The sequence below is a fragment of the Colletotrichum fioriniae genome (genome assembly GCF_027942845.1).
Source record: "Colletotrichum fioriniae strain IMI 355084 chromosome Unknown scaffold_16, whole genome shotgun sequence".
NCBI lineage: Eukaryota > Fungi > Ascomycota > Sordariomycetes > Glomerellales > Glomerellaceae > Colletotrichum > Colletotrichum fioriniae.
The window spans coordinates 176,711-192,694 of NW_027076852.1; the positions used below are offsets into that span (position 1 = coordinate 176,711).

The 15,984-nt window shown below is 49.3% G+C and overlaps 3 protein-coding genes across 3 annotated transcripts; all 3 read left to right on the forward strand.

The window, feature by feature from the left end:
* Positions 1–4,308: 4,308 nt before the first annotated feature.
* N0V96_010923 (uncharacterized protein) lies at positions 4,309–4,999 on the forward strand (the record flags this gene model as incomplete). Its single annotated transcript, XM_065759102.1, has 2 exons — positions 4,309–4,518; positions 4,583–4,999. The coding sequence occupies 2 exons, from the start codon at positions 4,309–4,311 to the stop codon at positions 4,997–4,999; spliced, it is 627 nt and encodes a 208-aa protein (XP_065612200.1).
* A 3,704-nt stretch (positions 5,000–8,703) lies between these two features.
* N0V96_010924 (uncharacterized protein) lies at positions 8,704–9,477 on the forward strand (the record flags this gene model as incomplete). Its single annotated transcript, XM_053195779.1, has 2 exons — positions 8,704–9,181; positions 9,272–9,477. 2 exons carry the CDS (start codon positions 8,704–8,706, stop codon positions 9,475–9,477), a joined length of 684 nt encoding a protein of 227 aa, XP_053046814.1.
* Positions 9,478–15,206: 5,729 nt separating this feature from the next.
* Positions 15,207–15,956, forward strand: N0V96_010925 (uncharacterized protein; the record flags this gene model as incomplete). The annotated part of the gene is made up of 1 exon (XM_053195777.1): positions 15,207–15,956. The coding sequence occupies one exon, from the start codon at positions 15,207–15,209 to the stop codon at positions 15,954–15,956; it is 750 nt and encodes a 249-aa protein (XP_053046812.1).
* Positions 15,957–15,984: the final 28 nt, after the last annotated feature.

Genomic DNA, 15,984 nt, shown 5'->3' on the forward strand with positions numbered 1-15,984 from the left:
CATCGTTGGCGGAACCAGCTTGAAGTAGAAGGCAAGCAACGCAATTTTGGGGAAGTAGATTCCAGTGTCGTAAAAATAGTTTCCGGCAAAAGCAACTTTCATCAACAAGACCTGTTCGTCAACAGGAGCCTGAGGAGCGTCGGGGTCGTATTCGTCCATTCCGCCGAGGCTGTACGCCATGGTATCGGTCGTGAACAGAGCGGTAGCATCGAGCAATGAAACTATGAGGATCCAATCGCTGATGGTTAGCTTCTGATGCTGTCGCACCAGACGAAGCCATAAGCGTGCGAGGACGAGGATGATGGCTAGTCCTAGAAGAACGGCCTCGATGGGCTAGATAGTTTCATCTTAGTATAACTGACTGAGAATATTGCATGCGGTGTTTTACTACGCCAGAATAGCGAAACTGGAAGCTCAACTCACCACGACTGCCTCCTTTGCTACCCCTGCCATGATAAGTAGCTTGTCTGAGGAACAAGGAAATGGAAGTTGACTTCGCTATATGATGCATGCGTAGAGCAAACAATATTGGGTAATTAGGGGAAGACTTTGAGCACATGGAAGCGAGATGTTGGGAATCGGGACAAACAGCGGATGGACATGAACATTGCTAAGGATCATTGGGAACTCGTGAAGGATCCCGCGCCTCCGGATGACTGTAAAACGGAAACTTTACAAACAGCGCAGACATTGAGAAAAGAAAGCATCTTGATATGATGTGGAGTTCTGCCACACAAATCAAAACTGCTGACGATGCAAGGGGGCGGCGCCCCGTCGTTCCACTACTCACTCATCTTCCTGATGATGTATTACAATACCGGTATATTGAGGGTCTTCTTTATGAAGTGGTGTGGGAGCGTGGAGAACTCAAATTGGAATTTCTGAATCTCAGAGCACGGGGTGACTCTCCGAACTGAGCCGCCTACAAGACAAGATCACGCTATGCCACGTATCTTTTGACAAGGGTGGTCCAACACAGGATTGAGAAGCGCGATGCTGGAGAAAAATCGCGGGCACCTCCCCCTTGCCATCTTACATAGCATTCAGTAATCGATTCTTTGCAGGCGGGCACCCTTGTCTTATCGGGTCCAAACCTTTTTCCCGCATAGATGCAGCCGATTCGGCGAAGGATCCGAGTCTCTTCTGGAAGTGCTGTATTGGACGCAGGGGACTGGAGTCTTCAGGCGCGATTTTGCAACAGGCGCTCATCCACTCTGAGTGAACCCACACCAATTTCGAGACAGTGAAGGAACCGAAATCTTACGTTTCTTGCCACTCTCGCCTCGCTGAATATGTTGCCTCGAAGCCGTTTTGTCCTTGTAATTGCTATTGGTAGGCGGCAAAGAAGGCGGATTGCATGGAGAGCACCTGTATGTTCTCCTGAATGGACATTGTGATTAGCTGTTCACCTGGTACGGCGCGCAGAGAAATTGGTCAATCTCTCTACCAAAGTTCCACTATATCCAAACATTGCGTGACTTACGTGACATGCATCTTGCTGACTGCAGCCTCTTCGAAGACTACTTCCCACGATTCCGTTGACCCAAGCCATCAATCAGGTCTTCGACCGTTCATGTCTGAAAGTGGACTGCAGTGTACCCAATTACTACAGTACGAGAACGGTCTCCTTCTGGAACTTGAGAATTGGCTGCAAAGAAACCTACCAATCACTACCGCAAAGTGAATAAATTATTTGCTGAACAGTGAATATAAGGCAGATGCGCCTTGATACAATGTTTGAAGGCAGTAACACTCAGCCAAGCAGTCTGGTTTCAACATGGTCTAAAATGCATTTGTCGCATTCACGTGATCCCATCATTCTATCTGAGCCATGCTCTACCTAAAGGGAGGGGGAGACAACACGCTCGTACGTCTCTTCCGCATGCTTTTCTGCATCGAACTCGAGTATCCAGTCTTCTCTTGGTAAAGCAATTGTCGTTGGATCCTTCTTGACCTTCTCCCAGTCTGTCTTGTGCCACATTTCACGAGTGGAGACCCCAGTCTTCTGCACAGCCCTCACACGATCGTATCTGTGTTGTTGAGTGTTAAAATACCAGGTAAGTAGTTCTCGACGGATGGAAGGTACTATCTCACCGGATTCCTTGGTAAGCATTGAGAGCTGTACGTATGTTTTTCTTGCCCGCACGTCTCAGGCATACTGCTATAGTAACGCCGTCTTCCATGGCTTGAGTCGCGCCTTGGGTACTTGTTGGCAAGAATGGGTGAACGGCGTCTCCTAGTAACGCAATTCGTCCGCCTCCGCTGACCCAATTAGGAAGTGCGTCACGATACATGAGCTTCCAATCCACCAGTGACGGAGTTTTCTCGACAATTACTCGGCACATGGGGTCCCAGCCCTCGAGTGCGCGGCAAACATCCTCGATCTTACCGGGAAAGGACCATGATTCATCAATGTCGTATTCATCCTTGTGGGTTAGTACCCAAGAGCAATCTCGACCTCCCTTCAGAGTAGAGAATAGAAAATGGGCGTCTGGACCTATCCAACCATTGAAGGTATCGCCATTCTCACAGAATTGTCTAGTCCGAGGGTCTGCGAGCAAGGCGTCGGCGTCAAACCTACGAACACCCAAAATTAGAAACAATCTCAAAATCTGGCAAATACTACATCAAACTTACCATGCCCTCCATATCGCATACCCGCTGCTTTGTGGCTTATCTTTGTGGCCAAGAACCAGTTCCCTCGCTTTGGATCGTACACCGTCCGCAGCAATGACGACGTCAGCTAGAACCTGTAAAAGTACATATATCAGTACGACGTCGCGATACTGCCGCACCAATATCTGATGAAACGGGGATGTCGCTAACCTTGCTCCCATCTTGAAGCTGGATTTCTGCACCATCTTCGTCCTCGAAGTAGTCAGTGACCGGCTGGCCAAGATGTATTGGAATCGCTAGCTCATCCTTCGCATAATTGTAGATGACCTCATGTAGTTCTCCTCTGTGGCCATTAAGGACAGGTGCTTCGGGATCTGCAGGCGGTCTTTTCTGAGTGAGAACAACTTCGCCAGTGTCCCACTTGTGGATTCGGAAGCCGTAGTCCTGTAGATCGATGCAAAGGGGTTTTAATCTGGAGACGACGGCACCATTGGACCATCGGTGAAAGATGCGGCCAGCATTCGCACCAAAGGATATGATGTCCCCCAATTGTTTTAGCTCAGGGAACGATTCATATACCTCAACGTCGTGGCCTTGTCGATGGCACTCGATTGCAGTTGTAAGTCCCCCAAAGCCAGCGCCAACAACAATTACTCTGACTCCTGTCTTCGTTTCTGGTGTGGCCATGGTGGTTCCCAGTCCAATCAGCGTAGACGGTTTTGTGATACGAGCTCAAAAAGCCTTCCAAGGAAAACAGTATGGCTACGTCAAGATGAAATGGAAGTTGACAGAAGAAGGAAACACAGAATTTAACATCTGCCGAAGGATACAGTTTATCCTGACACATCTGCCGTGGGGTTGTCAATTTCAAGTATCAGATACCCCACGTCTCTGAGGTATTAACTACCCCACATCCGCTATGTGCAGCGGCAACGGTTATAATTTCCCGGCCGATCATTGGGGCATTGCGTAGACTTCAAGCCTCTTGAGAACAATACCAGTCGTTTGGATACAACGAGGCTTTACCTCTTTCAATCACGTATTGCTCCCCATTCGTTGCAGCGAGAACCTGACAGCTCCAAATTGAAACTAGTGTTCGCCTTCCCCACATGCGTACAACCTCATGTCATCTTCTCATAATCACCCAAGCCAAGTTCGCTCCCATAAATGCCGGTCTCAGAAGTTAGAGACGGATCTGTCTGTATGAAGCGTATAGAAGCCTTGAGTAGCCCCTCTTTCAGGCTTTGAGATAAAAGATACAACATCCAGAGCAGTAGTGTCCGTGCTTCCACTTGAGCTCAGCCAAGCAAAACGGGACAAAAATGGCTGCTGATGGTATTCGGGCTCACTTTTGGTGCTTTATGGCGTGCGGTATGATCGCATTGTCTCCATTTCAGTATGGACTAGACTTTGGAATCATTGGCGGACTGCAGGCAATGCCTGGCTTTCTCGAGGTTGGCTTCTTTCTTTTAATTCTCCGTCATTCGATGGCACCCTTACATCCTTTATCTTGAGTAAGTGGTATTGGAACTGACTTGTTCCTCTAAGGTCTATGGCTATGAAGACCAACACACAGCTATCGGCTGGAATATTTCCACCACCCGGCAGCAGCTCATATCTTCTTTGATGACACTAGGAGCATTCATCAGCTCTGTGCTTGCCGGAGTAATCGCGACCAAATTGGGACGGAAGATGTGCCTCTGGCTCTCTTCCCTGATGTGCATCGTAGCCAATGTTCTCATGATGACTACATCACACATCGGCCTGCTCTACTTTGGTCGGTTGCTCATCGGGCTAGGCAACGGAGGTTTCATGACCTTCTCTCAGCTTTATCTACAAGAGAGCAGTCCAGCAATATATCGCGGGCTGTTCCTTACTATCTTCCAGTTCTGTGTAACGATTGTGGGTATCCTACTGGCAAAAGTTATACTATTTTGAAGGTCTGGTGTGGCTAACGTTACCGCAGGGAACTCTCCTCGGCACTATCATTGACTGGGCAACTGCCCAGCGCCCTGACAGATCAGCCTACTTGATCCCTCTGGCGACAATCTACGTGATACCAGTTCTCTTGGCCGTCGGTCTTTTCTTCATACCTGAGTCGCCGCGCTGGCTGATACTGGAGGGCCGTGTAGATGAGGGTCACAAAGCTCTTGCATGGCTGAGACCCACTGATGCGAACATTGATGATGAAGTTGCAGAAATTCAAACGTCCATCCAAGAACATCTCGAGTTGACAAAGACCGTCAACTTTTGGGACATGTTCAAGGATCGAGTAGACCGAAGACGCTCTATGATCTCTATCGGCGCTGTATCCCTGCAGGCCGCATCGGGATCCATGTTCATCATTGGTAAGTTCCAGATCCATTTGACCCGAAGTTCATGAACTCATTCAAGTTGTACAGCTTATAAAGCATACTTCTTCTCTGTTGCTCAAGTCGAACACCCCTTTGCTATGACAAATGTCCTGTCTACGGCTGGCCTCTTGGCAATCATTGCAAATGCTTTCATCGTAGTTCGCTACGGCCGTCGCCGAATCATGCTCATCAACGGTCTTGTTATTTGTGGCTGCTTGCAACTCATCATGGCTGTTACTTACGACAAGCAACCACATACAATTAATGCGGGGAAGGTACTTGTCGCAATGTCTTGCATCTTCATGATCGCTTTCAACGTAAGTCTTAGAGAGTTCAAACTTATCTCGATACTTAAGATCAAATGACTGACGGTCTTAAAGGGAATGGTGGCGCCATACTCCTGGATGGTTGCTGGGGAAGCCCCATCACAACGACTTCGTAGCTACACATTTGGAGTTGCCTCAGCATGTGGGTATCTACTGGCCTGGCTTGTGACTTTCACCACGCCGTATTTCATCAATCCTAGTGCCCTGAATTGGGGCCCTAGGTACGGCTACATTTGGTTCCCGTCTTGCATTGTTGCAGCCTTGTGGGCCTTCTTCTTCCTCCCCGAGTTCAAGGGACGGACTCTCGAAGAAATCAATACCATGGTAAGAACTGAGACTTTCTCTGGGACGCTTGGTATACTTTATTATCTCACTTACACTCTAAGTTCATCGAACGACTGCCGGCAAGAAAGTTCCGGCGCTACGAAGCTCCAAGGATCAGTCAACCCAAGACTGTTGACACTTTGAAAGACGATATTGGTGTCGCTCAGATTGAAATGGTCAATCATTCTTGAAGTCTCCACAGCCGCTAGTACGCTCAGCTAGTCCGTCAAACTCAGATTGGAACTCATCATTTGTGAATGGACTTAAGGTTCCAAACACATGAGACAACGAAGTTTTGTAGAAGACATATTCACATTAGGTATTCTGGCATGAAAAGCCATAAGAGACAAATGTCGTGGTGCCAAGATTTCTATAATTAGAAAAGACTACCTAGTAGGTTTATCAGGCAGAATCTTCAATGGGGGGTTGGGCCAAATGTTCTATAGGTTCACGACAGCATGCGGGTGATGACACTCATGGCCCTTTCGACAACTGACTTCCACCACCCATTTCGTCCCGTAGCGGGGCTCTGGGCCTTCGGGATCTCTCCATTGCCAGAGGCATAGTCCATCTCCAAGGCATACGTCATTTGACTCTCTCTTTGGAGTTCCTCCAGATGCAATTTCCTCCTGACGTTGTAAGCTCGTATGTACCCAGAGAGGCTCGTTCGGATGCAATCAATGTCGGTGCTTGACAGCCCCTCATCTTCCACACACTCATCAAGCATCCGGCGGTGTATGAGCACAAGGCCCCTAGCTTCAGTCAGAATGAGGCATGCCGAACATCCCGGGAACAAGTATTGTTGGTCAAGACCAGATATTGTTGGACAGAAGAAGTGATCTGGCCCGCGGGAGGAGCAGGTCCCATTTGCGTGCTCAAATTTAGCCAAGTAGAGGATCCTGGCGCAAGATTTCTCGCCAGTGGCCATGCAGGACTCGCCTATGTGACAGGCTCGGTGTTTAGGGTCGTAAGCATCCCACAGCCCGCTTCTTTTATAGGCCGCGAACAAGCTTGCCTTTGGACAGGATTGCTCCTCAGCTAGGACGCACAATCTTCCCACGATACATCTGTCATGAAGACTTGTTTCGCGGAGCTCTAACTTCCAGTCGATGACGTGGTATTGCCCGCAAAAGGTATTGGTGGCACGCTCGGATTGCAATGTTGCGGACATTTTGCTATCTCTTCGTGTCAGCTTCCAGAACATGGCGCGCAAAAGACTCGTAAACGAAATGTGGAAATTTCAGAGGTACAAGAAGACGGGAGTGATAGGACTGCAAAACACATTACCTCTGATCAACGAGTTGAGTATCTCGTCCAGAGAAATCGGCTCAGAAAAGAGGCGATCAAGCGATGCAACAAGACAATGGGTGATGGAAGAAAGTGAGGAAAGAAGAGGCGAGGCTATGGCTTGTTGCGCTGAAAGTCGATTCTTTGATCATCGTAATCAGCGGGGATTTTATATCCTAAATAGACGCCAAGAAGTTTCCTCTTTTCTCCTTCCTAGGCGCTGAGGCCTGCCTTGTCGGATATCTGCATGGTCCCAGCTGCCCGGCCATGCAATGTCTCTGCCTTTTGGTATCGGGCCGTTCGCTGCTGAAAAATGACACTGTCTTGAACCTTGCTCAATCCGCCCTGTAGACCTCACAGACGCATTGCTCGTTCTTGGCGATGACTTAGAATTCCTTTGAAGTGAGACAAGACTGCAATTTGCCAGTTTACTTCCAATGTTTGTGAGATTAATCATTGCTAGGAACTTGCGTATTGGTGACACTATTTTATTGCTTAGAACTGCGATGGATTAAATGCAGTTGACGTTCCGAGGTGTGTTTCAACTGTCATATTGTGGCTCAGAGCTAGGTCTCTTAAGGGTAGAACAGAGGACTGTGGGAAATAGGCCAAGGCATCCCTTGTGCAAGGCGTCCAGTAGAAGTCACTTTAATGTCTGCGTGGCTGTAGCTGATTTCGGTGTAGCACGAGAGGTGTCTTATGACGTTCTTGGATTGGTGTATTTGAATGAAGCCACGCTGGACTACTTGCATTGAAGTGCATTTGGCAATCCCTGCAATTCCATTTCTCGTCTTGGGCCACCACTTCTGGGCAGTTTCCCAACCTCTGCACAGCCGAATCTCATTCTCTGCATCGTGATTCGGTTTCAGAATTTTCAACCAAGATGGGCAAACCATCTTCTAGCTCTCTGGACTTGTTCATGATTGACTAGCCTTCGCCGATGGCCTCAGGCGCTGGAGGACTAGCCAATTTCCGCCGTTCTATTGGTAGCGTGACTCTACTCTTTTCCCGTTCGGTCGTTCAGATATCCTGGCCCTCTTACTTGTGGTTGCCCTAGATGATCTCCACGAGCCGATGACCCCAGCCATGGCGGCGAATGTTTTGGCCACTGTCTTGCCTAATTCCCGGGTCCCGAGCGTCGGAATCGGCCTATTTTAAGCTCGAAAGAACAACGTGGTTTACATTTGATTAAGCTTCATTAGTATCATGCTTGCCACTGCCCAAAAATGTGATCGGCAGTGGTGTCTCGACTGGTGCCTACAACCACCCCACGAATATATCAAATGAGCAAAAGGATGACTGGCTCACTTCAAAGACTGACTATACCAAAGAAGGAACTCATTCATTTTTCCCTAGTGTTAATAATTTGTATTCTATGTGGTATGTAGGCTAAGGTGACAAGGTCAATCGGCAGTTGTTCATGTCGTTGGCCATGGTACACGTCCGCGGCCGAGGTCCATTCACGGTCCGATAGCGGAGATGCGGCGAATTGATGTGCACCCGATTCCTCTGGCGGTCGGTTCCGATTAAGGCTTCCGCTCTGGCGACCCCGCCATTGTTTGGTCGCCTGATAGTCCTCCTTAGTAACAGATCAGTGTATTTCCCATTCCCGCTGTTCCTGAGGAGTCAAGTGAAGAGCTTCTCAATGGCAAACTAAGCGAATTAGGACACACTATACAAATCGCGCACGTGCGAAAAGAGAACCAAGTCTTCGCGCGAGTTTTGAGCTGCAGCATTGCTCTCGTTATCGCCGGACTCAAGTATCCGAAGATCATCAATTACTCATATTCTTCATCATGGCTGATCTTCAGGATCTGGACAGACACTTAGCCTCACTACAAGCAACTCCTGCAACACTGGCTGTTCTTAAGGACCTCCACACCCAAGCTCTCACTGAGCCTCCGTACGTCAGCACTGATAGTCAACCCGCTTCAGTTGCCCTGGAAAGATTTGTGGCCCTGGAGCCGGATAAGTGCGCTCTGGTATATCTCCTCCTGCGTGCTACAGGGGCAAGACATGTCGTCGAGGCCGGGACCTCCTTTGGCGTCAGCACGATCTGGCTTGCCCTCGCCGTAGGACAAAACGCAACGGCACAGGGTGCAAACGGCAAAGTGATCGCTACAGAGAACGAGCCTGCCAAAGCCGAGAAAGCTCGAGAGCACTGGAGCAAGGCGGGACCTGAGGTTGAACCCTGGATTGAACTAAGAGAGGGTGACCTGCGAGAGACACTGAAGACTAATCTACCAGGAGAAGTTGACTTTTTGTTACTCGACAGTACGTTTTCTACCCTTCCTGAAAGCTACATGCAGGGCTGCTAGCCCATGCCATGCATGGTATGAGTCAATCTGCTAACGGCTTGACCAGTCTGGTCGCAGCTTGCGATGCCTACACTCGCTCTTGTGAGGCCGCATCTGAAACCCGGCGCCTTGATCGTCATTGACAACATCATTTCTGGTCAAGCTGGTTACAAGGATCTGATTGAGCATCTCGACGATCCTAAGAATGGGTTCAAGACAACTACGGCTCCATATAACGGTGGTTTACGTGTAGCTGTATACCTTGGTCATTAGATCTTAAGTTCAGACTTATAGAAGAGGACAATCGAGGCCATGAGCAGGTGCAGTCACATAGTTGTATATACATGGATATACATCAAGATAACAATAGCAAGAGAGATTCTCGGAGCTTTTGAGTACAACAGAACAGCCGCCTGTAGATGTCTTCACCCGGAGTTTCGTGTCATGTTCAGAGGGCCTGGAGCATTCCCTCATGCTTTACAACCCATGATCCGTCTTTCGGAAACCCAGGTGCGTGCCCTTCGGAGCCGGCCCAGCCAGCTGCCATGTAACCGATCGCCAAGAGAAACCCCCCGTTTCCAGGGAAATAAGGTGGTGGAGATGGACCTATCGCAACCTGGTTAGTCGATCGTGCTGAGGAATTAACCCCACGAGTAGTCCCGTGGTACGCAAATCACGCTCATTCTGCATGCTGTATGACTCACTTGGACCAGACCTGTGAGCAAAACCTTGATCGCCAAACGCCCAGTAACCAAAGTTGGTTAGGTGATATATAGCTCGTTCTGGATTCCCGATCCGCGCCGAGTTGATGGCCAACACGTTTCGGCCCCAACCTCGAATTTGGGCGTCACCCCACACATCCCATACCTTGTTTGCAGTTCTAACACCTACTTCTGGGCTCACCTTACGCATCTATCGTCAGTTAATGAAGCAAACAGGGAGTCTACTCTGAATCTCCGTAATACTTACTAGTGGGGTATCGGGTACCATGCCTTGTAACATAATGATGCTTCTAGGATCTTTGTTGAGCTGAGGGTTATCCCACCAGGATGCATTTAGGCCACCGCCAACCCAAGGAGCGAAGAGGCCGTCATACTCAGGAGGGAATGCCATATTCTCTGCCACTCTAGACCACGTTGGGGGGCAATCTTGTTCAAGTCTCTTTTTCCAGTTGCACGCTGCATTGAGGGCCCATTGCCAGTAATCAAGCTCGTAAGCCAAGTTCGAAATCTCCGTAGGGGACGAATTCTCCGTGACACCCTGTATAGGTGGTCCTAAATCATATTTGCCGCTCGAGTTGTTGAACCAAGCAAACGATGCCATGTACTGGGCAGTTGACGTGATGACACGGTCCCATCGTTGAAGAGTCTCCTTGCTTTGGTTGGCCTTGTAGGCTAGTTCTGCAAGACAGATGGGGTGTGGTTGCTGCTATTGAAGATAAGCCCGGGTCTCTCCAGGAGCGATGCCCTTGGTAACAAGCTCCGTCATCTTGGGCCATCTGATTGTCCACTACGATCAGCAGATGGAAATCTCACAATCTGTTGGAGTTGAAAATCATACCTTGCGCCCTCCCATCCCATGCGACGGGCTCTTGCCTCGGCGCTAGGCAGGAGATCCTCATAGACAGCAGGGAATATCCTATCAAAGTACTTCGATCTTCCCCAGGTCGCCCAATGAGCACAATGCCAAACGACCATCTCCATGTGAAACTTACCCCACCACCCGTTATACGCCAGACCACTTTCTTGTGGTGGCTGGCCAGTGGCAGCGCTATTTATTCTCATCGCATACTGTGAGAGTATGATGCGGCGCTGGAGCTCCGTCGCGTTTGAATTTGATGACTGGGTGAGATCTACAAATCCCCCTTCTTGCCAGTACTTATGCCAATCAAGGCTGTTTCGCCGGCGAATTGATGAGGGCAGTGGCGGCCTTTGAAGCTGGAGGCTATACTGGGCAGCGAACGACAATCTATTTGCTCTAGTGAGATTGTTTCCGAGGATGGCTGGAAACAGTTCATAGCGATGCCCATTAGTCGTAATAGAATCCTGCTTCCCAATTCTGTTTAAAGTCAATAGCGATTCCTTGGGCCAGCGCAAGTTCTGGTAGTATGACGTTTCTTGCATTGTGTGATGGATGTGAGCTGTGTCATCCAAAGTAATATCGGACTTAACAATAGAAGTAGTGTGATTGTCCGGGAACTGGTAACTTCCCATGAACACCTCAAAGTCTGATGTCTTCTCTCAACCTTGTGGATTGGAGGAAACGAAAAGTCAAATTCCACTCGAAGGGTTCCATCATAGATCAATACGGACTCAATGTCGAAAGTCACGGATTCCGGTGTCAAAATCTCCCTGGGTAACCACTTTCACATCCTTACCATCAATCTTGAACGACGAAGTGGAAACACCGTTCCAGAGGTCAAGGACTTGGCGGGGTTCCGTGATCGATGATAGCATCTCGTTCTTGTAACTCAAGCTGATGCAGCCAAGATTGATGCGGTTGGGGTTGGCACTCAGCCATTTGGAAATTTCTGGCAGCTTCGGATCTTCAAGGTCGTAGATGACTTCTCTTCCATGCGTAGCTACAGGAACGCCCACATATTCTTCCAACTTCTCTCTAGTGCATTGCAGCGCGGTATGGGTATACGAAACAGGGGAGTATGAGATTGACTGAAGAGCCAAGGCCTTACCCGTTTTGTGGCAACGCATCCATATGCCATCCCCAGCTGGAAAGTGTGTTGAAAGCTACCAACGATTGCGTACCCGTAATGTCAAAATTGAAGGCAAAGTCTCCATTTCCAACTTGAAGAGGTGTTGTGGTGTTGTCAATGACTTTAGGCACCTCTGTTCGCACTACATTGAAAGATTCTACGATAGCTTTCCTGTTGAAACATCAGCGATTTCAAACATGAGAACATGAGGTCTTCTCCTAGACCGATAACTTTCTTTTCTCATACCTGTCAATGGCTGCGGCTGCCAGGGCTGGCGCCAGCAAAAAGAGTTGCACGAACATCTCAGAAGGTCATGATACCAATTACCGGCGGGAACTCAAGTGAGATTTGACTGGATAGGCATCATGTTGAAGATTTATAAGGAGTCGACGGATAAGCGTGCAGACATATATCCATGGTACCGCGAGGTAAAGATGGGTGACTCGGTTCAAGTCTACCCCAAACGCGGGGTTAAGGCCCCTGCCGCCGTTCCCAATTTCCAAAGGTCCCACGATGGATCATTCAAAAGACGAATGGGATTAGTTCCGTCGTATCTGCCATGTAACCCATGCTCCAATGGAACGAATTAACTTTAATGATTGTGTGAGATTGCTATGAGATATGAAACGCTTGAGCTAGAAGATCTAGAGACTGGCCGAAACTATTAGTGTCTTGTCAATGAACAGTCTCACGGTCTCATTAAATTCTTCCTCTCTTTCCCACAACGGCACATGGCCACAGTCTTTCCACGCAATGTACTCCGGCCCTTCTCCCAAGGCAGTCTTGATTAGCTCGAAATGCGGAAATGTAATGGTCTCGTCAAAGGTCCCGTGCATCACCAAAATTCGGGTTCTGCCTACTTCGTCCCCTAGTCTTGCGAGATCTGCGTCACTCTTGTGGTGCCACCCAGCGGCAATAGCCTGTAACATGATGCCTTTCCTCCGAGAAAAGTCGGTATCTTCGCAACGTTCTGCGAGTTCCTCTGCCACAAAGCGGTCAAGGTTGGTGGGAAATGCTTTCTCTGGGTCCAGGGATCCGGTGTCTGGAGCATTGAGATAACTCCTGGTGAACAGCCTACTGGCCTTATTCTTGAGCTCTACGTCAACGGCTGTAGGAAGAAACATTGCGACTCGTTGTTTCATATGCTCAAACGTATGAACGGTTCGAATCAGGCGAGGAGCCGTAGAGATGAGGATCAGCGATTGCAACCGTTGAGGTATCAGAAGGGCAAGCTCTTGCGCAATCATGCCGCCTAAGCTGATTCCCGCAATGTTCAAGTCTCGTGGGTAATACTGAGAATCGGTATCGAGCCAGCCAATGTGCCTTAGCAGTTCGACGAGGTCTTTTGCCATATCCAAGGTGCTATACCTGCAATTTGGCTTGGCCGACTTGCTGACCCCGCGATTATCAAATACAAGGGAGCTGTACTCCTCGCCGCGCAGATGCCCAAAGTGTCGATTCTGACGCTTCCACAGGTTCCGGCTTCCACCGAGGCCCATGATCCAGACGATTTTCTTTGGTCCTCGGCCGTGAACTTCGTACCACATAGGGAAAGGCCCTCCTGGACGGGATTCGGCGACCGTCGCGAAGCCCGATAGCCTGGGTTTAAGATCCCATTGCGTCGTTTTGTATGCAGGATGGCGAAGAATCTCTTCTGCTGAGAGGCTTGTCGCTTTGGTGGACATCTTTTCACCAATCGGTGAAGCCTAACCTGCGGGCAATTAGAAGAGTATGGCGATTGTTGGCTTATGTCAAGCAGTCAATTTTGACGATCGACTAGATGTCGGGATAAATTTGGCTTATCAAGAATGTTTGAAATATCTAAGTTGTTCATGTCTAATGTGAACGATAGATTATTATCGGCATGGTCGGTAATGCTAAGTTGTTGAAGGTTCGCGGTCGCTCGGATCTGTGTTTCACAACAGCCGAGGCCGATGCCACAATGAGTGACACACAAGCGCCGATGCTCCAGCCCTTCGGACGACTAGAAGAACAAATGGAAGCCTCGGATGCTGATGCTCTGGGCTTCAATCGTCACGCCGAGAGCTGTCATGTTCAATCACGAAGGTTGCCCAATTGTGGACAAAGTCCAGAAACAACGGTAGACCTGAAGACCGGAAGATTGAGGGCGCCCCGACCCCAGTGCGCCTTATTAGCGGAGGCTTCATGCTGAGATGGCGCAGCTATGGGCTTCAATAACATCCTCTGGCATCCCCGATGCGACGTTCAATTAACTCTTTGAGATCGGACGGTCCTTCATGCTCTCCACCTCCCTGTGTCTCCAAAAGTCTTGATGCTTGCTAGATGTTGTCAAGTTTTCTCAACCGAAAGTCTCATATCTTGATTGAAGCTACCAGAGCATGATGGACTGATATGCATCCATTGGGTTATTCGTTGAAGACCCGTTCACGGCGCTTCTCGTGCCAACGTCTTTACGTTTGACCTGGCCTGAGCATTGACGCCTGTTAGTGAGCGCGCTGCCCCTTCTCACTTCCAACTGTAGGAGCCCGCGTCGGCCTTGCCGGGAGCCTTGGACCGCCCCAATGATACAGTGGCTCGGGGGCTTGCAGATTCACGTCGCGGCTATCAAACCCCTGGTCTTTTTGGTCCCATTCAAGCTAACTGGCCATCTTCCAGGACCGAGCACGTATCTCACAGGTCCAGCTGTTCATTCAGTCAAAGGATACCTGCCTCCATTGGCGCCTACAAAGCGACGCGTTTCGCTAAGCGCCCTGTCTGGGGTGACAAAGCAAACGCGGTTGGGGTTGACTCGTTACGACGCAGACAGCCGAGCCCCTGTCGTCTCCAGTGTTGGACGGCCTGCCAGATGCTCCAGGGTTTGGAAAATGAATGATTGGATGTGACTGTTCAGCGCTGCAACAGTAATAGCGCCAAAGCTCAAAGGATTGGTGTTACTATTTGCGTTGAACAACATCGTGAGGTTAGACTCATTGGATATTGTTTCCGCTCAAGAGCAATGGTCTTTGTCCATTTTCATCTTATAAAGATGAGTTTTCAGGTATTCTCAATGCTGTCCTGAATCACTCTCAATACGACTTTTCATTCCTCTCTCCATCACTTGGCGCCTGTGTTTCCTCGGAGTTTTCTAAGTACTTTGCACTGCCGGTCGGTCTCGCATTTTTTGCATTATTTCCTCGTCACAGCATCATTTGATAAGCCTCTCGTGCCCATATTCCAACCTTCCGTCTATCTCTCTGTTCTCGAGAGCTTTCCACAACCGCATACTTCGAAACTATCTACGATATACACGATCTTTCACCTCGTAAATACAATGGGCAAATTCGGAAACGCTATCAAGGCAGGCCAAAGTGCCGTTGAGCTCGGCCGCAACGTGCAAGGCCTCGCCGGCGCCGCCTCCGAGTTCCGTTCCGCGGACAAGGCAGAAATGGGTCGCCAAGCCGGACGCGGTGTCTTCAACGAGGGAGCTGCAACGGGCAAGACGATGGGGAAAACGTGGCTCAAGACATTCGAAGTCGTACCCCGCCTAGTCTGCCGCGGTCTCCAATTTCTCTTCGCTCTCATCGCCTGCGGCTTCTACGGCAACCGTGTCGACGCTGACCGCAAGGCAAACGACGGCTTCTCACCGGAGTGGATCTTTGCCATTACCGTTGCAGGAGCTTCAGTTGTGACGGCTGTTCTCTTCGTCGCTGCCACCCCGCTCGGTGCTATTCCCTACGTCGGCAGCAGAATCAAGATCTTCAAGACCTATCGTGCTTTTGCTTGGGACTTTGTTCTTTTCGTTTCTTGGATCGTGGTGTTTGGAATTTTTGCAGCAATTTTCCTTCACAGGGAGAGCGACAACTCGTACAAGGGCAGCAAGACAAGCTTGATGAAGGTTGCAGTCTGGATCGACCTGGTGAATGCAATCTTTTGGTTCGTTTCTGGTGTTTACGGCTGCATCAAGACATTTTTGGGAGACAAGACGGACGCAATGACCGACAAAATTGGCCAGAAGTTGTTTGAGAAGAAGAAAGCTAAGGAAGTGCCTGCCAAGGAGGCAGGCTACGCAGAGAGCGTATAATGCTCCAACTACACACCCTATGATTGTT